The sequence below is a fragment of the Giraffa tippelskirchi genome, chromosome 13 (genome assembly GCF_054371585.1).
Source record: "Giraffa tippelskirchi isolate mGirTip1 chromosome 13, T2T-mGirTip1v1.2.pri, whole genome shotgun sequence".
Classification (NCBI taxonomy): domain Eukaryota; kingdom Metazoa; phylum Chordata; class Mammalia; order Artiodactyla; family Giraffidae; genus Giraffa; species Giraffa tippelskirchi.
The window spans coordinates 40,645,457-40,666,816 of NC_137287.1; the positions used below are offsets into that span (position 1 = coordinate 40,645,457).

Genomic DNA, 21,360 nt, shown 5'->3' on the forward strand with positions numbered 1-21,360 from the left:
AGCCCCACAATGTAGCATATGATACATTTTTTTTTAATATCTTGTGTATCATATATATTATATTATGTATCTTGCATCATGTCTACATTATTACACTTTAATGAAGTGATAGGTTAGGTCTCAAGTTTGTTTCCAGGGTATGTCTCACATTGGTTAAGGTGTTGGATTCAAAGAAAACCAGAGCAACAAGGGAGCAGAGACTCCAGTACAGTCTGGGCTCCACTCCGAAGGAAGCAAGTGGGGATTGAGAGTCAAGGAGGAAGGGGTTGATGGATGGAGTATTTCTAAGCAGAGACAGCAGGTCTGGGGGAATTCTGGTTAAACCAACCTAAAGAGGCTCCTGACAGCCCAGGGAGATGAAACCTTGGGTGGGGAGTGAGGGTTCTGATCAGATATCAAGGGTGGTCAGGTACTAAGGGCAGGGTTCTTGCTGAATCAGCAAGGTTCCTGGTAAAGTGGGGTGTAACCAGGAAGGGCGCCGCTGGGCCAGGAGAAGGTTCAGGCTGCAGTGATGAGGGGAGTGCTGTGATACCCACAGGTGGGAGGAGATAGGGGACCAGCCTTTCTGGAGATGATGTAGCACTGCCATGGGGTTCTAGGGAATCTACTGTAGACACAACAGCCAATGAGGAGACAGTGCTACGATGCTGACAGCAAGAGCAGTGTGTGCATAAGCAGGAACACAGTCCCAATTAAGACAGTTGGGAGGCAGGGGCCCAGGCTGTCTCTAAGATGAATTGGAATGGTTGTGGGGGCACAGTCTCCAGGGGGTGCTCTCTGACAACAGCAGCGGATGCTCTGCCCTGCAGGAGCACGTGCTCTACAGCATGAGTCAGGGTGCAGAAAAGAGGCCCTGGGCTCGAGGGGCAGGGCAGGGCCGGGCTGCCCCCACAGCCAGGTGGGTGCCCAGGGGCGGGGGACCCACAGAGACAGTGGCTGTACCCAGCGGGGCCCTGGGGCCCTCCCCTCCCTCAGTGATATCCACAGCCAGAAACAGGCAGGACCGCCTCTGCTCTCCATGCTCTTTAATGAGTGTCAGCAGCCCCTGCTGGTGCGCTGAGCTGGGTGGGAAGGGGGCTGGGGCAGGGCAGGAAGGGGTCAGCAGAGAGGGGTCAGCTGGGAAGGGTGTCATCAGTGGTGCGCAGCAAGGCAGGGGGCTGGGAAAGGTGGGGGAAGGTTGCCTCCTTGGCCGGAGGCAGTGATGTGGGGACAGAGGGGGCCGGCTTCTCCGCCGACCCAGGGGGCAGCCTGGGGACCGGGCTCAGGGCCCCTGGGGGACGTACTGGTGGATCCAGTCCAGGTAGGAGGTGACGCGGGTGTAGATGCCGGGCCGGTTGGGCTTCGCGCAGCCGTCGCCCCAGCTGACCACGCCTGCCTGCAGCCAGGTGCCATTCACCTTGCAGACCAGGGGCCCTCCAGAGTCGCCCTGCGGAGGGGAGGGATCGGGGTCAGCGTGGCTGCGAGGCCGGGCGGTGGGGGCTGTGGGGGGCGGTGGGGGCTGTGGGGGACGCTGACCCACCTGGCAGGAGTCCCTCCTGCTGTCTCCGGCACACAGCATGTCCTCCCGCACGATGGGGTTGTTGTCCCCCGTGTACAGGCCAGAGTGGTACTCTCTGTCACAGACACTGTTCTCCACGACAGGGACCTTCACTTGCTTCAGGGGGAACGGGGGCGGCAGGAGCCCTGTGGCGAGGGGGCGGAGGGAGCAGACTTGGGTCAGGGGCTCAGCTCACCCGGTCCCCGATGGCAGGGGTGGGGCAGGATGCTGGAGCCCTGCTGAGACTGTTTCTCAGAGGGTCTGCAGCTCAGGTCTGCTGAGTGGTGAGCGCTTCCCTCCCATGGCTGCGAGGCAATGGGTTCTCGGCCTCATCTAAGGCCCATTGCGGGGGGGGGGGGACTGTGGTCCTGGGGTTTGCAGAGCAGAAGTCCAGTCTTCCTTCAGCTCTGCTGCCTCCAGGATGGGCTAGGTTCTGGGCACCACCCAGCTCTGCCTCTGGGCCAGCCCCGGGCCCAGGACTCAGCTTGCACTTCTGTGCCGAGGCGCTTGGGTGGCATGCCACCGTCTCCACCGCCCTTGGCTGATCTCAGGAGCAGGGTCCTTTTGCAGGGCACTGAGGACATAACACTGGGCAGCTGTTCACGCTGAGTGTTCCCAGGGCTGTGCTCTGAAGTGTGGGTCAAATGAGCACAAGCCCTTTACACAGGAGCGGAGGTGGTGTGCTGGAAGGGGTGCCCAAGTGCACTCAAGCTCTCCCACACCCCCGCAGGTGTTTAGTCTCCTGTCCACGGGCACAGCACCGAGATGCAGGCTGCCCAGCCCAACGTTATCGTTAACGAGACATTTCATGTGTGTGATTTTCCTCTTTCCTCTTAGCGTAGCCATGAAATACCAGCTGCTGCTGCTGCTAAGTCGCTTCAGTCGTGTCCAACTCTGTGCGACCCCATAGACAGCAGCCCACCAGGCTCTCCCGTCCCTGGGATTCTCCAGGCAAGAACACTGGAGTGGGTTGCCATTTCCTTCTCCAATGCACAAAAGTGAAAAGTGAAAGTGAAGTAGCTCAGTCATGTCCGACTCCTAGCGACCCCATAGACTGCAGCCTAGCAGGCTCCTCCATCCATGGGATTTTCCAGGCAAGAGTACTGGAGTGGGGTGCCATTGCCTTCTCCGAATGCAGCTGTACCCATTTCATGACAAGGGAAACTGAAGCACAGAGGTGCTGAACGACCTGCCCAACACCTCGAGAGTTTCCTCCCTCTGTTGGGCTCTTGGCATACCAGGCCCCTACCACCTCTCCTCCCCAGGGTCTCCACACTCCGGCTCCCTCATGGGTGGTGGGGACCCTTGTCCCCAGAGGAAACACCAGAAGCTGGAGCCTGGCCCCACCCCATCCTGGGGTCCCCGACACTCACTTCCACTGTCCACGTTGCCCCAGCCCGTCACCCAGCACTGCGTCCCCACGGGGAAGGTCTCCGACGCAGGGGGAAGAGTGACCACCTGGACGTGGCAGGAGATGCTCACGGGCTCGTCCAGCTCCAGCAGGGCGATGTCTGCCCCGTCCTCAGCCTTGTAGTAGTTGGGATGGGGGATGACCCTGCTGATGGACAGCAGCCGGTCCTGATAGTACAGGTGCTGCTCCCGCAGCTGCACCCTGAAGTATGAGGGGTCGTGGACTTCCCTGGGGACAGAGACGGGCCCCTACTCAGAGCTGAGCCACCCTCGGGACACCCAGGAGCCTGGGTGGAGCCCCAGGCGCACCCCACCGCAGGCCCCCTGGAGACTCACGGTCCGACGCAGTGGGCTGCGGTCAGCACCCACTGGGGATGGATCAGAGAGCCCCCGCAATGGTGCCTCCAGTACTGCTGTCTGACTCTCAGGCTCACCTGCCAGGGCCACCTACTCCCAGGGGCCTCCTGCCCCCCGACGATGCCCGCGCGCTGCGAGGCCTGGCCTGGAGCTGGAGCAGGAAGCCTTCAACTCTGGGCTCCTCTGAACCCCCCACCCGCCCCTGGGCTTGTGGGGGTGGGGGAGGACAGAGACCCCGTGGGCCTGGGGTCAGGACTCACCAGGGGCCGTGGAGACTAGGCTCAGCAGGAGGGACAGCGCCAGCAGACCGAACATCTGGAAGGAACAGGGAGGGGTCTGGGGGTGTGGGGCCTGGGGGTGTGGGGTCTGCGGTGAGGGGTCTGGGGGTGTGGGATCTGGGGGTGCAGGATCTGGGGGGTGTGGGGTCTTAGGTGAGGAGTCTGGGGGTGTGGGGTCTGTGGGGCATGGGGTCCGGGAGTGCGGGCTCTTAGGTGTGGGGTCTGGGGGTGTGGGGTCTGGGGGTGCAAGGTCTTAGGTGAGGGGTCTGGGGATGTGGGGTCTGGGGGTGCGAGGTCTTAGGTGAGGGGTCTGGGGGTGTGGGGTCCGGGAGTGCGGGGTCTTAGGTGTGGGGCCTGGGGGGTGTGGGGTCTACGGTGAGGGATCTGGGGGTGCGGGATCTGCAGGTGCAGGATCTGGGGGCTGTGGGGTCTGTGGGGTGTGGGATCTGGGGATGCGGGGTCTGGGGGTTGTGGGGTCTGTAGGGTGTGGGGTCCGGGGCTGTGGGGTCTTAGGTGTGGGGTCTAAGGGTGTGAGGTCTGGAGGTGCGAGGTCTTAGGTGAGGGGTCTGGGGGTGTGGGGTCTGTAGGGTATGGGGTCCGGGGGTGTGGGATTGGGGGTGCAGGATCTGAGGGGTGTGGGGTCCGGGGGTGCAGGGTCTTAGGTGTGGGGTCTGGGGGTGTGGGGTCTGGGGTGTGAGGTCTTAGGTGAGGGGTCTCGGGGTGTGGGGTCTGGGGATGCGAGGTCTTAGGTGAGAGGTCTGGGGGTGTGAGTCTAGGGGTCTGGGGTGCTGGTGGCATTGGGGCCCCCTTGATCAGGGGTCTGTCCAGGCCGGGGGTCTGGGGCCTCAGTGCTCGGCCACCAAGCTGCACAGTGACACCCGATGTCGGGGTCTTGCTGGGGGGCTCACCTTGGCAGGTCCAGGCTGCTCTTGTCCAGCCCGCTCTCTGCCCCTTTATCCTCACAGACAACGACAGGGTCAGAGGAGGGGGCGGGTCCTCCAATCCAGGGGAGTGGGAGAGGAAGTGGATGACTCAGACCAGAGCGAGTCCATCTGGTCAGGAAGGGGCCCTGCCGCCCCCGTCCACGACGGCAGACCCGATTCCTCCATGTGGTCCCACATCCATCTCTGGGTGTTATCTGAGAAGTTAACTCTACCATCAGGGGAGCCTTGTTATCTGGGGATCTGAGTGCCATCCACAGAGGGACAGGCCGAGGGACGTGATGGGGAGGGGACAGGAGAGGCCAGAGCCATCTTCCCTGGATGCTCCCCCACCAGGCCCAGCACCCCTGTCCCCCGCCTGCAGGCCGGGGTAAGCCCCATCCTTGTCCACCCACTCCGCCTCCTTACTCTCCCCTGGGCCTGCTGGTCACCTGATTCTGCAACCCATCTGCTCTCCTCACCTTACGGCCTCTTGACCCCTGCCTCCCCCACCCCACCGTCCATGTGGCACCTCCTGTCCTGCCCCCAGCCTGCTGAGACACCAGCCTGGCTCTGGGGCCCTCCTGTCCCTGGCTGGCTCTCTTGCACTCCGTAGGGGTGTACTCAGCTGGATTTCTCAGGTGAGCACCCCTCAGAACAGGCAGGGGCTGCCCGGGCCCCGTCTCAGGCGTCCCTCCAGCAGACCCTGGTCACTTGCTCTCTTGCCCCCACACCAGGCCTCTGGGCCCTGGGAGGGGTGGCCTAGGCTCCAGTTCTCCTCACCACGGTACCTCCCCCAAGGCCACCTTCCTAGGTGTGCAGCCCCCATGGGCTCAGAGCAGAGGTAGAGCCTCTGTCGTCCTGATTTGTCAGCTGATCAAATGCGGAGCGTGCACTGCTGGGCCAGGGCTCTGAGCCCAGGGCTGGTGGGGAGGAGGAGACAAGTCTGCGCCCCCCACCGCCTCTGCCCCCCACCGCCATGGATCATCAGGCAGCTCTCCACCCAACTCCGTGCCTCAGCTCCCCCACACCTAAGAGGGGGCCGCCGATCTCGAGCTTCCCGGAGGACCTGCAGCCTGTGCTTAGGAGCTGGGCAGGGGGCTGGGGCAGGAAGGAGGGGCAGGAAAGTCCCGGCTCCTCCTAGGGGCCTAATCAGCTCAGTCATCAGGCCCTGGCCGGACAGAGGACGGTTAGGAAAGGGGCTGCCCCAGGCCGGGCACCTGGGGCTGTGCCCATCTGATCTGTGGTGGGGCCCACGGGACCCGGGGACGGTTGGGCACAGAGACGCCAGTCACAGGGCCTGAGCTGGGCCTCAAACCCGATTCTGTATTTCTTTTTTTTAATATAATTTTTTAGAACAGGTTTAGGTTTACAGAAAACTTTCCAAAGTGGTGTAGACGCACCCATGTACCCTGGTGACAGTGACACTGAGGCTCCTGGGTGCTCCCAGGGACACAGCTAGGGAATCGTACAGGGTCTCACACGTGAGCACACACAGGCGCACACAAGCACACATGGACTGGCAGGTGAACACAGACATGTACACACGTGCACAAGGGATCACACACATGCAAACGTGGGCTGACGCATGAGCACACACACAGGCTCCCACCCCCTGTATTTACTGAACTGCATTTACAGTTCAGTGTCTACACTGAAGCCACCAGCTTTCCCCAACCCCAGCTTCACACCTCGGGATTTACTGCAGTCCCGTCTCCTATCTCCTGCCTTCTCCAGTGGGTAAAACCTGGTTCTGCCCCTAATCCATTGACTTATTTGGTCAGTGCCCACGTGTCCGTTACTCTCCCATCTCCATTAGCCTTGCCTGAACACAAGCCCTTTCGCTCTGACTGGCATTCTCCTCTCTTTTCTGCAACACTGACCCCTTCTTGAGCAAGTGCCCACCTGACCGCCCAGCTCAGAGGAAGGGGCAAGGGGAGGCAGTGGGCAGAGCTCGGGGCGTCCCTGCGTTTCAGAGGGTGAGTGGCAGCGTCTCCTCCTCTCTGCACTTTCCTGATGAGTAAGAAGGTGCTTCTCGGTCGTGGTTCACCTTTGAGGAAGCGTCTACACAAGCTGCTGCCCCTTTAAGTCAGTTGGGTGTCGTCTGAGGGGTTGTAAGCCTCCTTCTCTCCTTTACCTTTCTTCTCTTTACCTTGCATTTGTGTCACAGATGTTCTTCTGAGCGGGTGGGTTACACTTTCCCTTTCTTAACAGTGTCGCTCAGAGCATAAGTTTTCAATTTGGCGAAGTCCAGTTTCCTCTGTTTCTCTTGGTGGTGTTTGAGTCCCCCGCCTTCCTCCAGGTCAGGATTTCCTGCTATAGTTTCTCTACAGTGTTTTACAGTCTTAACATCTACACTGAGGCCTAAGATCCACTTTGAACAGTTTCTCTGTGTGTGTTACAAGGCGAGCACCAAGGCTCACCTCTCTTTCCACACGGATGACACAGTTGTTCCAGAAACATGTGCTGGGAAGGTCCCCCTCTCTGTCTCCTGAAAACAGGGGACTGTGTTTGTGAGTCTCTTTCTGGGCTACTGTCCTAACACTCTGGACATCACCCTGCACTGATAACGCCCTCTTGTGGTCACTGTGGGTGCCTGGGGTCCCGTGTGTGGGTGACTCCGCAGCACAGGGCTGCCACCCCCTTTCCCCTGTAGAGCTCCCCCCAACCCGAGCCTCCCCTGCTGCCCCGCAGACCACCAGCCAGGATGGCCCGACCCAGAGGGCAGCCCCTGTCAGCCGGCTGGACATGCTGCATCCCTGGGACCCCAGGGAGGCCGGGCAGGTGAGCCCAGGCTGGGGAAGTGGAGGATGGGGACTCCCCGGCTCTCTGGCCTCCTGGTCCTCACCCCATTCTGCCCGCAGGACGACCTAGCAGACCTCTGGTAAGCCAGTACCTGACTGCAGGTGAGCTGGGTGAGGGCTGTGGCCTTCCTGACTGGCCCACAGCACGGGCTCTCCAGGCTTCCTGCCCTCTGACCCTCAACCCATGACCCCTCCCTGGCAGGGAGAACACAGGCCACAGGCTGGGGCTGGGGCAAGAACCACTGGGTCTAGCCCAGCTCAGCGTCTCCTCCTTGTGGGAACTGAGGCCACGGTCACAGGCAGGAGGGCCCGCAGACCCCAGCACCCCAGGTCCAGCTGTGCTCCCCATGCCCTCCTCAGGGTTCCCAGCCCAGAGCCACAGCTGCAGTCAGACCTCCACTCTGAGACTGTGACCTGGTTGGCCAGTCAGGGATGGCCGGTCAGCTGGTCCCTGCTAACACACACTCCCCAACTCTGATCTCCTGCACACTGCCCCTGTCACTCCCAAAGGCCACCCCTGCGGAGACCCGTCCCCAGGTCCATCTTCCCCCGACAGCAGTCCACTCACCTGGGGTGGCCCAGCCCCACTTTCTCTGCATCACCCTGTCCTTAGCAGACTGAGGTTCTCAGGGCATCCCCCAGGCTCCTCCCTGGGAGTCCTCCTCCTGCCCTTTCTCACTTCAGGTCCCACCTCAGGCCAGTGGCTTGAGATGCCTGGGGAGGCAGGACCCCTATGTCTGGCCCCAAAGACCACAGCCTCAGCCAGAGACTTCCCCTGGGGCTACCCTGGGGGCTTCACTCATCACTTATTCATTCTACAGTTAGGAATCCACAGGAAGGTCAAGAGGTCACTTGTTTAGGGATCTTAAGGACAGGACACCATCTGCTGACAGCATCTCTTCCCAAGCCGGTGGGACACATGGGATGCATCCTTGCAACACCGGGAAGTGCATCTCAGAACCTTGCAAACTTGACCCCCAAGATGATCGCCCAATTTATATCACATTTTCATTATTAATTAGGTGGAATTTTTTAGGTTAAAAATGGTCATTTACATTTCTTCAATGAATTGTTTATTTATTTGGTTATTACTGATTTTGTACAAGGGGCTTAAACTTATTGCTGAGTTTCAAGAGGAGGAAGCGGTCTTTATGAACTAAGGATACTCAGTTGAGAGGGTCTTCAGGAGGACCCACATGGGGTCTCTCCACACCTTCCCATCACCTGGCCCCGCCCACATCCCTGGCCTGACCAGTTTTGGTCCAATGTTAGCCAATCAGAGCAAACCCCTAGGTGTGAAGCTGGGGTTGGGGAAAGCTGGTGGCTTCAGTGTAGACACTGAACTGTAAATGCAGTTCAGTAAATACAGGGGGTGGGAGCCTGTGTGTGTGCTCATGCGTCAGCCCACGTTTGCATGTGTGTGATCCCTTGTGCACGTGTGTACATGTCTGTGTTCACCTGCCAGTCCATGTGTGCTTGTGTGCGCCTGTGTGTGCTCACGTGTGAGACCCTGTACGATTCCCTAGCTGTGTCCCTGGGAGCACCCAGGAGCCTCAGTGTCACTGTCACCAGGGTACATGGGTGCGTCTACACCACTTTGGAAAGTTTTCTGTAAACCTAAACCTGTTCTAAAAAATTATATTAAAAAAAAGAAATACAGAATCGGGTTTGAGGCCCAGCTCAGGCCCTGTGACTGGCGTCTCTGTGCCCAACCGTCCCCGGGTCCCGTGGGCCCCACCACAGATCAGATGGGCACAGCCCCAGGTGCCCGGCCTGGGGCAGCCCCTTTCCTAACCGTCCTCTGTCCGGCCAGGGCCTGATGACTGAGCTGATTAGGCCCCTAGGAGGAGCCGGGACTTTCCTGCCCCTCCTTCCTGCCCCAGCCCCCTGCCCAGCTCCTAAGCACAGGCTGCAGGTCCTCCGGGAAGCTCGAGATCGGCGGCCCCCTCTTAGGTGTGGGGGAGCTGAGGCACGGAGTTGGGTGGAGAGCTGCCTGATGATCCATGGCGGTGGGGGGCAGAGGCGGTGGGGGGCGCAGACTTGTCTCCTCCTCCCCACCAGCCCTGGGCTCAGAGCCCTGGCCCAGCAGTGCACGCTCCGCATTTGATCAGCTGACAAATCAGGACGACAGAGGCTCTACCTCTGCTCTGAGCCCATGGGGGCTGCACACCTAGGAAGGTGGCCTTGGGGGAGGTACCGTGGTGAGGAGAACTGGAGCCTAGGCCACCCCTCCCAGGGCCCAGAGGCCTGGTGTGGGGGCAAGAGAGCAAGTGACCAGGGTCTGCTGGAGGGACGCCTGAGACGGGGCCCGGGCAGCCCCTGCCTGTTCTGAGGGGTGCTCACCTGAGAAATCCAGCTGAGTACACCCCTACGGAGTGCAAGAGAGCCAGCCAGGGACAGGAGGGCCCCAGAGCCAGGCTGGTGTCTCAGCAGGCTGGGGGCAGGACAGGAGGTGCCACATGGACGGTGGGGTGGGGGAGGCAGGGGTCAAGAGGCCGTAAGGTGAGGAGAGCAGATGGGTTGCAGAATCAGGTGACCAGCAGGCCCAGGGGAGAGTAAGGAGGCGGAGTGGGTGGACAAGGATGGGGCTTACCCCGGCCTGCAGGCGGGGGACAGGGGTGCTGGGCCTGGTGGGGGAGCATCCAGGGAAGATGGCTCTGGCCTCTCCTGTCCCCTCCCCATCACGTCCCTCGGCCTGTCCCTCTGTGGATGGCACTCAGATCCCCAGATAACAAGGCTCCCCTGATGGTAGAGTTAACTTCTCAGATAACACCCAGAGATGGATGTGGGACCACATGGAGGAATCGGGTCTGCCGTCGTGGACGGGGGCGGCAGGGCCCCTTCCTGACCAGATGGACTCGCTCTGGTCTGAGTCATCCACTTCCTCTCCCACTCCCCTGGATTGGAGGACCCGCCCCCTCCTCTGACCCTGTCGTTGTCTGTGAGGATAAAGGGGCAGAGAGCGGGCTGGACAAGAGCAGCCTGGACCTGCCAAGGTGAGCCCCCCAGCAAGACCCCGACATCGGGTGTCACTGTGCAGCTTGGTGGCCGAGCACTGAGGCCCCAGACCCCCGGCCTGGACAGACCCCTGATCAAGGGGGCCCCAATGCCACCAGCACCCCAGACCCCTAGACTCACACCCCCAGACCTCTCACCTAAGACCTCGCATCCCCAGACCCCACACCCCGAGACCCCTCACCTAAGACCTCACACCCCAGACCCCACACCCCCAGACCCCACACCTAAGACCCTGCACCCCCGGACCCCACACCCCTCAGATCCTGCACCCCCAATCCCACACCCCCGGACCCCATACCCTACAGACCCCACACCCCCAGACCCCTCACCTAAGACCTCGCACCTCCAGACCTCACACCCTTAGACCCCACACCTAAGACCCCACAGCCCCGGACCCCACACCCTACAGACCCCACAACCCCCAGACCCCGCATCCCCAGATCCCACACCCCACAGACCCCACAGCCCCCAGATCCTGCACCTGCAGATCCCGCACCCCCAGATCCCTCACCGTAGACCCCACACCCCCCAGGCCCCACACCTAAGACCCCGCACTCCCGGACCCCACACCCCCAGACCCCTCACCTAAGACCTCGCACCCCCAGACCCCACATCCCCAGACCCCTCACCTAAGACCTTGCACCCCCAGACCCCACACCTAAGAGCCCGCACTCCCGGACCCCATGCCCCACAGACCCCACACCCCCAGACTCCTCACCTAAGACCCCACACCCCCCAGATCCTGCACCCCCAGATCCCACACCCCCAGACCCCTCACCGCAGACCCCACACCCCCAGGCCCCACACCCCCAGACCCCTCCCTGTTCCTTCCAGATGTTCGGTCTGCTGGCGCTGTCCCTCCTGCTGAGCCTAGTCTCCACGGCCCCTGGTGAGTCCTGACCCCAGGCCCACGGGGTCTCTGTCCTCCCCCACCCCCACAAGCCCAGGGGCGGGTGGGGGGTTCAGAGGAGCCCAGAGTTGAAGGCTTCCTGCTCCAGCTCCAGGCCAGGCCTCGCAGCGCGCGGGCATCGTCGGGGGGCAGGAGGCCCCTGGGAGTAGGTGGCCCTGGCAGGTGAGCCTGAGAGTCAGACAGCAGTACTGGAGGCACCATTGCGGGGGCTCTCTGATCCATCCCCAGTGGGTGCTGACCGCAGCCCACTGCGTCGGACCGTGAGTCTCCAGGGGGCCTGCGGTGGGGTGCGCCTGGGGCTCCACCCAGGCTCCTGGGTGTCCCGAGGGTGGCTCAGCTCTGAGTAGGGGCCCGTCTCTGTCCCCAGGGAAGTCCACGACCCCTCATACTTCAGGGTGCAGCTGCGGGAGCAGCACCTGTACTATCAGGACCGGCTGCTGTCCATCAGCAGGGTCATCCCCCATCCCAACTACTACAAGGCTGAGGACGGGGCAGACATCGCCCTGCTGGAGCTGGACGAGCCCGTGAGCATCTCCTGCCACGTCCAGGTGGTCACTCTTCCCCCTGCGTCGGAGACCTTCCCCGTGGGGACGCAGTGCTGGGTGTCGGGCTGGGGCAACGTGGACAGTGGAAGTGAGTGTCGGGGACCCCAGGATGGGGTGGGGCCAGGCTCCAGGTTCTGGCGTTTCCTCTGGGGACCAGGGTCCCCACCGCCTGCTCCCCCCTGATGCTGCCTCCCTCCGCCCCCTCGCTGCAGGGCTCTTGCCGCCCCCGTTCCCCCTGAAGCAGGTGAAGGTCCCTGTCGTGGAGAACAGTGTCTGTGACAGAGAGTACCACTCTGGCCTGTACACGGGGGACAACATCCCCATCGTGCGGGAGGACATGCTATGTGCCGGAGACAGCAGGAGGGACTTCTGCCAGGTGGGTCAGTGCCCCCCGCAGCCCCCACCGCCCGGCCTCGCAGCCACACTGACCCCGATCCCTCCCCTTCGCAGGGCGACTCCGGAGGGCCCCTGGTCTGCAAGGTGAATGGCACCTGGCTGCAGGCAGGCGTGGTCAGCTGGGGCGACGGCTGCGCGAAGCCCAACCGGCCCGGCATCTACACCCGCGTCACCTCCTACCTGGACTGGATCCACCAGTACGTCCTCCAGGGGCCCTGAGCCCGGTCCCCAGGCTGCCCCCTGGGTCAGCTGAGGAGCCGGCCCCCTCTGTCCCCACACTGCTGCATCCGGCCGAGGAAGTGACCTTCCCCCACCTTCCCCGGCCCCCTCCCCTGCTGCCCACCCCCGATGACCCCCCTCCCGGTGACCCCTCTCTGCTGACCCCTCCCTGCCCTGAGCACCCTGCCCCAGCCCCCTTCCCACCCAGCTCAGGGCGCCGGCAGGGGCTGCTGAGACTCATTAAAGAGCATGGAAAGCAGAGGCGGTCCTGCCTGTTTCTGGCTGCGGGTGTCGCTGAGGGAGGGGAAGGCCCCAGGGCCCCGCTGGGTGCAGCCACCGTCTCTGTGGGTCCCCCACCCCTGGGCACCACCTGGCTGTGGGGGCGGCCCCGCCCTGCCCCTCGAGCCCAGGGCCTCTTCTCTGCACCCTGGCTTGTCTTTTTGGTGAGGTAAAAAGTACCTTTCACGACAGGTAAAGCAACACAGTCATTGAGGTGATTCTCAGGGCCCCAGGTACCCAGCAATGAGTCAAGAACCAGATTATCATCCCCTATAGCCCGTCCCCGCCCCAGGGCCCTGTCCTAACAATGCGGACTACCCAGACCGGTGGGCAATCCCTGGGAGGCCTTCCAGGTGAGCCCAGACTCGTGGCGGAGGATGGGGACTCCCTGGCATCCTGGTGTCCACCCCACCTTGTCCCCAGGGTGACCTGGAGGACCTCTGTTCCCCAGGGGCCAACATCTCACCCAGGTGAGCTGGGTGAGGACTGTGGTCCATGTCCCTGCTTCTGCACAGAGCCTGGTCAACTGTCCCGCCCTCCTGTCCTCTAATCCTTGACCCACGTCCCGTCCTTGGCACAGAGAGTAGGGGCCACTGCCTGGGCCAGGGGCAAGAACTACTGGGTCCGACCCAGCTCAGCGTCTTCTCCTTGTGGGAACTGAGGCCAACATCATAGGCGGGAGAGCCACAGACCCTAGCGCCCCAGGTCCACCTCTGTCCATCCACTCTGCCCAACTTGGGGGGCTGCCCACTCTCTGGAGTCCTGCAGTTCCTCGAGTCTCCACCAGAAGGAACCCCTACCACCTGTGGGCTGGACTGGGCAGGTGGGGAGTGGGGGAGGGGCCGGCTGCAGCCCAGGGCCCCCCATACTGGAGACTCGCTGCCCACCTGGGTCAGAGCAAATAGGTCCCTGCCTCAGCCAGGTAAGTCCCGGATGGCATCTCCCACCACCTGGACCAGCCCGGAGGCGGCCGCTGTCCTGCTGCTGTGGGCACCTGGAGGGCAGGGCCTGGAGGCTATCGGGGAGCCAACCCCGCACTGGGTACAGCCCCACACCACAGTCACAGCCACAGTCTGCCACGGAGGACTACAGGTTCTAAGCTGACCCGGGCCCCCTCTGTTCCTGCTCTCAGTGGGAACGGGTTGTGGAGGGAGCAGGTCTCTGCACTGGGGCTACAGCTGAGGCCAGTAGGACGTGGGGCAGGTCTGGGGTCAGAGCCTTCAGTCAGGGACACAGCTAGAGAGACAGCAGGCAGGGGGCAGTGCCCCCTACAGCCCCAAGTGACTGCCCAGCTGGGAAGCTCTCTCACAGGGGCCCACGTCCCTGCTCCCATCCCTGCTGGGAGCCCTGGCAAAATCTTCCTCCTGGTCGGATCAGACTCCAGTGTGTGAACGATGCCACGTGGTTCTGGCTGCCAAGGCAAGTTTGGCTTTTTCCCAGCAGAACTTTCTATCCGCGATCTGCCGGGGAGTGTGGTGGGGGTGGGGTAGGGAATTGGGGAGTCGTGAGGACCTACAGGGGGCAGGGGGGCTTTGTGGAGCCCATGGTGCTGGTGGCGACATCACCCAAGTCTGCCCTTGCTAAGGCCACAGGCTGGCCACCCTCCCACGGGGGAGGGGGGTACCAATTCTGGCGGTGGAAATCCAACGTGTTTCTTAAATAAGTTAATATTTATTCCGCTCTGCTTTGCACCCCCCCTCCCCTCCCCTTGACTTGAGAAGCCGAGTTTTCCGCATCGGATTATTGCAAACGTATAACCTGAATTTATAAAAGAAAGTGAAACGACGGGGCCATCAGCTCAAAGTCTTGACCCAGGCCCCACCGGCAGTGGGGGTCTTATTGCACGGTCCCCTCTCCCTGGCGACCGGTCATTTCCCAGGGACCAGAGTCAAGGTGCTCTCTGGAATCCTGAGGGGTTGGAACGGCGGGGAGTGGGTGTGGAGGGGTGATGAGACAGCGATGAGCGGTGGAGACACGGATGAGAACTCCAGACTGTGAGTGACGGAAAGCATGGCCAAGGCAGCCTTTGGCAGGAAGCCGCCACTAGAGGGCGCGAGCGGCCCCAAGCGTGTTCCCTATAAAAAGAAGCGGGACGTGAGGATGGGGCTCTGCCGGGAGGCCTCTGCCTTCCTCCTCCTGGTCCGTTTCTGGTCCTTGTCCCTGGGACTCCTGAGCGGGCCGCCAACATGGCCCAGGACCACCTCGGCACACTGGGAAACCCCAAACCTGAATCGACAGGATGGAGGCCTCGGGCTGTGGGTTCCCGCTGCTTTGCGTGCCCAGAACGGCATAGGCCTCCCTCTCCCTGCGCTGACATCATCCTGGCTCCTCTGCCCTCTGGGGGCCCGAGCCAGGATCCACACACAGCCCTGTCCTGGCCGCCACCCTGCTGGGCGCACCCCAACCCCAGTGCCAAAGCCTGTGGGCATTGCACCCGAGCTACACAGGCTCGTCCACGCCGTCACCCGGGACTGGCACAGCCAGGGGGGAGGCTCTCCTCGGTGGGCTCTCAGGGACAGTGAGGTGCACTCCCCGGCCCTCCTCTGGGGGGTCTCCTGAGGGCACTCGGGGCTCTGTCTCCCGGGGTTCTGGAGGGGCCATGGTGCCTGAGGAGGAGGGTCTGGGTTCTGGGGTGGCCCCATGGCCCCCGTCCGTGAACAGGTCCCCACTGGGGCCCCCCATGTCCAACGGCTCAAAGGCAAAGTTCGGGACGGTCAGGTGCTCCGTGCGGCAGAGGGCCTGGCCCCACCGCTCCCCCTTGGCAGCAGCGTCCAGCCCCATGCCGTCGGCGGGCTCCAGGGCGTCTCTGTGGGGCACAGCCTCGCAGGATGGGGTTCGTCGCCGCAGGGTGGAGCTGCTGCCCTCAGCCACGGGGGCCCTGGTCGCACCCTCATCCTCTGTGGGGGGCTCTATGGAGATGCAGGGGGGGCTCATCTTCTTTTTCCTGCGTGCCCCCAGGGCCAGCTCGGCCTCCAGGGCCCGGGCCTTTGCCTCCCCGGCTTCTGGACGGCTGTCCCCGACGCCCGGCTCCCCCGAGGGCCGCCTCTGATCGTCCACCCGGCCCGGCTGGTCCAGGAAGCCCCGGGTGTCAACGCTGTAGAGCCTGTGCAGGTCTGGCTCGCCGCCCACCATCCCGTGGGCAGCGGGTGAGGCCGAAGGGCTGCGGGCAGAGCTGGTGATGTGGCAGACCTCTTCGTCGGCTGGGTCTGGGGCCTCGGCCTCCTCCCCACCCGGGGCTGGTGGCCGGCTGGAGATGCAGTGCTGTCCAGAAGTGTGCTTGCGGGTGCGGATGCTGGCAGGCTGCGGGGACCACGGTGGGGACCGCAAGGAGGGCCCCAGGGACGCCTGCCTCACAGGCGTCTTTCCGCCAGGCTCTCCCCAGAATGGGCTGCTGTCCCCAGTGCCATCGCCCTGCCCTTCCAGGGACTCCGTGTGGACGGCCTCCTGCAAAGGCAGGGAGTCAGGTGAGACCAGCCAGAGGGACCCCCTCCCTACTCCAGGCCAGGTGACCTTGTGACCCTAAAGCTATGGGCCGGGGTGAGATGAGGCTGCAAGATGCTGGTGTGGACGCATTTGCCCCCTAGCTGGAGCAGAGGGGCCCTCACCAATGCTGGTCATGTGGGGAGGACTGGAGGCCAAGCTTCTGTGGGCAGAGCCTGCCCAAGGCCCTGGAAACCCCAAGGGGCACAGATCGAGGCTGTAGCCTCTGCTTGACTGCGGTACCAGACCAGCTTGGCTCCCCAAGCAGGGAGGGGGAAGGGAGGGGGGCCAAAGGCTCAGGCAGGGGGGGATCTCTGGCTGCAGCCAGGCTCGCGGGCGCGGTTCCTGTGGGGGTAAGATCTGGGGGGCTTAGGCTTTTGTCTAAGGGGACATGGGTCCCCGTGGCCGGGTGTGGTCATTACAGACTCCAAGGACCCACGTCTCTCACGCTTCAAATAGGGAGGGAACCCCCACAGAGACCCCAGGGATCGGCTGAGGACCCGAAAGTGCCTCCTACCTGTCTGCAGAGCAGTCGGCTGACGCTAGGCCAGTGGGCTGCACCCCGCGGGGGCAGGGCACGGAGGGTGTCGCTGCCCCTGGTCGGGGAGGACACGGCGGACGGGACCTGGAGGGAGGCGCAGGACTCCACAGGCGGCGAGTGGGCGGCGGTGAGCCGGCCTGCGGCAGGAAAGGGCCAGAAATGCGTATCCACCCAGTGGGCCCCGCCCGACAACCCCAGCCCCTCTGCCCCATCTGACTCCTCCCCCATCGCCCCTCCTGCCCCACCGCCCCTCCGGCCGCGCCCCGGACCCCCTCCATCGCCCCTCTGGCTCCGCCCCTGCCCCGCCCCCAGTCGGCCCCACCCGCCCAGGGCCAGGCTGCCTCCGCTCGGGGCTGTACCCGAGGCGCCCGCATAAGTCTCCATCTCCACCTCCTGCAGCGGGTGGCGGTGAGCAGCTGCAGCAGGCGCCACGGGCCGGAACATGTAGCTGTCGTTGGGCAGCGAGAGCATCCTGGACACCGACACCTTGCGCACGACCAGCACGTTGGGGGAGTCCGGCGAGGCGCCGGGGCTCTGAGGGGCCGCGGGCCTAGGGCGAGTGGGGGACCCCTGCGCCATCTCCATCTCAAGCTCCGCGTCCAGCTCGGCATCCTCGCGGGCCTCCTTGTTGCTCTCTTCCAGGTGCTTCATGAGCACGGCCACCACCACGTTGACCAGCACGAACTGGGCCACCAGCACGAAGGTGACGAAGTAGATGGGCGAGATGGCCGGCAGGTAGGTGAGGCAGTGCTTGTCCTCGCGGGCGCACTCGCGCAGCGTGTCCTGTGGGCAGAGGGCGGCGGGCAGGCTCCCACCTCCGCCTGTAGCCCCCCACTCAGGGGGCTCCCATCGCCCCGCCCATCACGCCAGCCCGTACCTTCATGATCCCGTTCCAGTTGTCCCCGGTGGACACGCGGAACAGCGTGAGGAAGGCCATACCGAAGTTAGAGAAGGTGGCGTGTCTGCTCAGGCCCTCGCAGGGGTTGTCCTCACTGCATTCTGTCGGGAACAACCGGGTCAGCCCGCCCCACGGGGCCAGGGCCTGCCCTCTCCTGGGAAAAAGCCATGCTCCTCGGGGTGCAGGGTGGTGGCCCAGCAAGTCCCCTGCTCTGTGGAATGACCGGGCGGCCCTGGCACCAGAGAGCCCCAGATGCTGGGTCATGCCTGGGAGCTGCCAGGCCCAGGGTCGGGGCACCAAGTTCGGGGTCCGGGCAGCCACCTTGACCCCCTCCCACACAGGCCCACTGGTGGCTCCTGGAACCCACTGAGCATTCGTTCAATGACACCCAGTGGAAGGGGGCTCCCATAGGACCTAGGCCACCATGAAAGGTCTCCACGGGCCCCCACCCGGACTGGCCGGAGCTGCACGCCGTGGAGGTCTGAGGAGACCCTGGGTGATAGGAAGGACTGGCTGCAGCACGACCCTGGGGGCCGGGAGACTTGGGGCCACACCTGTGTGTGTGCGGCTCTGTCAGCCTGGCCTGAGTGTGAACATGTGTGCGGGTCTGCATAGCGCGTCTGCATGCGCCGTGTCCGCGGTTACCTCATGGTGAAGAGCCATGGGGGCAGGGGCCGGGCTAGAGGCCAGGGCGCCCGGAGCCGCATGTCTGAAGCTGCGCCTCCAGCCTCCCGAGCGTGTCTGGGGGGTGGGGCACCACGCCCCCCCGCACTCACCGAGCCTCCCGAACAGCTCCACTCCCAGGGCAGCATAGATAAAAAACAGGAGCATGAAAAGCAGGCCGAGGTTCCCTACCTACATGGGAGAGAAGCAGAGCGAGGTCAGGGGGCTCAGCCTGCCCCGCCCCCACCCGCGACCTGCCCGGCGAGTTCCCAGGCGTGCTTTGAGCCCTGTTCTTGCTCCAGCCCTCCTGGCCTCGAGGCTCCTGTGGGCCCCAGGGCTCCCTGTCCTGCCTGGTGCCCAGGGCCCCTCCTTGGCCCTCACACCCGCCCTGCACCCAGGGGTCTGCCTCCAGCTCCTCTGCTCCCGAGCGCCTCCCAGCGGCTTGAGTGGACTCCAGCCTCAGGATCCCCATGGGGAGGTGAAGGCGGAAGCTCTGCAGGCCGCCAGGTCTTGCCCGACCCCTAGCCCGCGGCTCTTCCGTGAACTTGCCGCCCCTCCTCCGCACCTTCCTGACTCTCATGTGGCTGGTCCCCCTCTTCACCAGCCCCCAGAGGCATCGCACTGGGGGTGGGCCTGGGCTTCCCACCCCCCCTCCCCCATCTGGTCACTCCCACAGACAGGGGGCAGGTACACAGCAGCACTAAGGGTGTAACTCGGGGCTGAGAAAGGCCGCTGGGGACCAGTGAAGGCCAGCTGAAGATGCAGGGTGTGGATGGCTGGGGAGGCAGTCAGGTGGAGAGATATATGCTGGGCCGGTGGACAGTGGCCAGGAGGGCTGGATGATGGGCAGCTGGGCATCTGGTAGATGGGGGGACAGACAACTGTCTGAATGGATGGATAGAAGCCTAGGTGGCTGGATGACTTGTTGAGAGGGCTGGAGTCACAGTCAGATGGATGCATGGATGCCCGAGTGGACTGGCTCAGGGGCTGAATACTACACAGGTGGGGCAATGAGACTTTCAACTAAGCAGCCACACAGGGTCAGGGTGGGGGCTGTGGACACAGGTCATGAGGACAGAGGGCCTGAGCTGGCTTTAGGAGAGACAGGCCTTTGGCCAACATCTGAGCCCTGTGTGTGGTCCTCCAAACTCGACAAGCCCACTGCAGCCACAGGCTCTGCCCTCTGCCCAAAGCCCACTGAGCACAGAACTGCACCAGGGGGTGGGCCCTGGTCTTCTCCAGAGAGACTAGAGTGAGGCCCGAAAGCAAGCAGGCAGGCCGCCTCCTCACAGCACAGCTCAGCAGCCCATTACTTCCTGTAGGTAGCGGGGAGGGGCTTGATAATTGCGTTTGTCTCAAAACTAGAAAGACCATGTGAACGAATGGTGCCTGACCAGTGAGCGAGGCCCTCCTGCAGCCTTGTTCTCTTGGGGGCCTCTGTGATGCCCACCCTGGGAGCAGGGGAGCCAGACCCAGGTCAGGCCCCCAAGCGGCTGACCTACCTGGGGCAGTGCTTGGACCACTGTGTCCAGCAGGGCCCGCATGCCCGTGGCCATCTTGAGCAGCTTCAGGACTAGGACAGGGAGCCGAGCCTTAGTGGGGGATGGGACTGGTCTGACCCGGACCACGGATCCACCCACCCCCCAGTCCTCAGGCGGTCCACTGGGGTGGGTAAGGCAGGAGGTGGGGGGCGGGCCCTCCGACAGCGCAGGGCTCAGGCGGGCGGTGGCCTACCGCGGGCGATGCGGAGGACACGCATGATTCGGATGATGGTGGGGTTGATGGGCAGTGCCGCGTTCATCTCTATCTCCTCCAGAGTGATGCCCATGATGGACAGCAGGACGATGGCCAGGTCCAGCTGGTTCCACCTGGGTGGGTGGGCAGGTATGGCTCAGCGCTGGTCAGTGCCTCCTCCCCAGCACCCTGGCCCTTCGAAGCACCTGGAGTCCCCTCCCCATCCCCTGGGAACATCCTAGTGTCACCAGGGGCACCCCTGCTCAGCACTGTCACCTCTGCAGGCCTCCAGCCATGGTGCCCACCTGCCCCACCCCACACACCTGTCCTTGAAGAACCTCCGGAACCCAAAGGCCACCAGCTTCAGCATGGCCTCGACGACAAAGACGATGGTAAACACGTAATTGCAGTATTTGAGGGCCTCGTCCAGAGCCTGGGGGCGAGCACCAGGCTCCTGAACGTCAGGCTCCCTGCCCAACAGCCCTTCCTTCTTGCCCCCTGCAGTGCTGCCCGCACTGCCCCACCTCTCTTCTCCGCTGACCGGGGCACCCGACCCCCGTCCATGGACAGGCCTCGGCTATTACTGGATGCAGATCTGTGCCGGGTTGGGGAGGCCTGCCTCGCCTGACCCTTGCAGCATTCTCAGGATGACCCTCAGTTGGAGGAACCTGCCGCTGGGAACCCAGACTCCCGGCCCCGCCTGGGCCAGTCCCACCCACAGCCCAGGGTAGGAGCCAGCCCGCCAGATGGGCTCAGCTTCAGCTTCGGAGTCAGAGGCTCTCAGCTGTTCTGGGAGGCGGGGGGTTCCGTCTTTGATGAAATAATGGAGATGGGATCTGAGAGCATCACCCTCTCAGTCTGACCTTTCCTGGACTTGGGGACATCCCCAGCCAGTGTTTTGGATGGAACCTCTCATGGGGTCAAGGATGCCCTTGGGACAGGTGGCCCTGGGAGTGTCCACTGGCTTTAAAGGAAGGAGGGCCCTTTGTTCAAGCCACACCTCCGCATATCCCATAAGCACCGGCAAGGGCTCAGGCAGGGGTGCAGACCTGGGGCCTCCAGTTCTCAGGGTAGCACCACCTGGCTGTCAACGGACCCCACCCTTGGCCCCTCAGCCACAGGACTGGAGGCGGGGGGGGGCCGATGTGTCGAGGCAGCGAGCCCCACCTTGGGCTGGTTGTAGTGCTCCATGGACATGGTGATGACGTTGACGCCAATGATGAAGGTAATGAAGAGGTCCAGGTAGTGGCTGGTGCACAGAGAGTGGATGGAGCGGCGGGTGGGCGAGTAGTCTGCATAGTAGGGCCGGCGCTGGGCCTCTGCGGGGAGAGCACAGTGGTGAGCGGGCGGGTAGGGTGGGATGAGAGGGCT

General features: G+C 63.4%; 3 protein-coding genes across 5 annotated transcripts in view; 1 reads left to right on the forward strand and 2 right to left on the reverse strand.

Moving 5' to 3' along the window:
* Positions 1-1,010: 1,010 nt before the first annotated feature.
* Positions 1,011-4,506, reverse strand: LOC145531464 (tryptase-2-like). Of its 2 annotated transcripts, XM_081554012.1 has the most exons (6): positions 4,491-4,506; positions 3,565-3,619; positions 3,284-3,455; positions 2,911-3,176; positions 1,520-1,683; positions 1,011-1,426 (listed from the first exon to the last, which is right to left on the reverse strand). In XM_081554012.1, exons 2-6 carry the CDS (start codon positions 3,617-3,619, stop codon positions 1,262-1,264), a joined length of 822 nt encoding a protein of 273 aa, XP_081410138.1. In that variant the 5' UTR covers positions 4,491-4,506; the 3' UTR covers positions 1,011-1,261. The 2 variants fall into 2 exon arrangements, with proteins under 2 accessions (XP_081410138.1, XP_081410139.1); XM_081554013.1 differs by lacking the exon at positions 4,491-4,506 and having other exon boundaries at positions 3,284-3,449.
* A 5,734-nt stretch (positions 4,507-10,240) lies between these two features.
* On the forward strand, positions 10,241-12,653 carry LOC145531896 (tryptase-2-like). Of its 2 annotated transcripts, none has more exons than XM_081555709.1 (6): positions 10,241-10,302; positions 11,159-11,213; positions 11,323-11,494; positions 11,602-11,867; positions 11,992-12,155; positions 12,230-12,653. In XM_081555709.1, exons 2-6 carry the CDS (start codon positions 11,159-11,161, stop codon positions 12,392-12,394), a joined length of 822 nt encoding a protein of 273 aa, XP_081411835.1. In that variant the 5' UTR covers positions 10,241-10,302; the 3' UTR covers positions 12,395-12,653. The 2 variants fall into 2 exon arrangements, with proteins under 2 accessions (XP_081411835.1, XP_081411836.1); XM_081555710.1 differs by having other exon boundaries at positions 10,270-10,302; positions 11,329-11,494.
* Positions 12,654-14,324: 1,671 nt separating this feature from the next.
* Positions 14,325-21,360, reverse strand: part of CACNA1H (calcium voltage-gated channel subunit alpha1 H) — a 60,793-nt gene continuing 53,757 nt past the window's right edge. The window contains exons 27-35 of the mRNA XM_081555711.1: positions 21,157-21,308; positions 20,313-20,422; positions 19,990-20,123; positions 19,758-19,828; positions 18,369-18,447; positions 17,572-17,693; positions 17,054-17,477; positions 16,671-16,831; positions 14,325-16,117 (exon numbers count right to left, since the gene is read on the reverse strand). Coding sequence (XP_081411837.1) covers positions 15,113-16,117; positions 16,671-16,831; positions 17,054-17,477; positions 17,572-17,693; positions 18,369-18,447; positions 19,758-19,828; positions 19,990-20,123; positions 20,313-20,422; positions 21,157-21,308 — 2,258 coding nt within the window. The 3' untranslated portion in view covers positions 14,325-15,112. The remainder of the gene's footprint in view (positions 16,118-16,670; positions 16,832-17,053; positions 17,478-17,571; positions 17,694-18,368; positions 18,448-19,757; positions 19,829-19,989; positions 20,124-20,312; positions 20,423-21,156; positions 21,309-21,360) is intronic.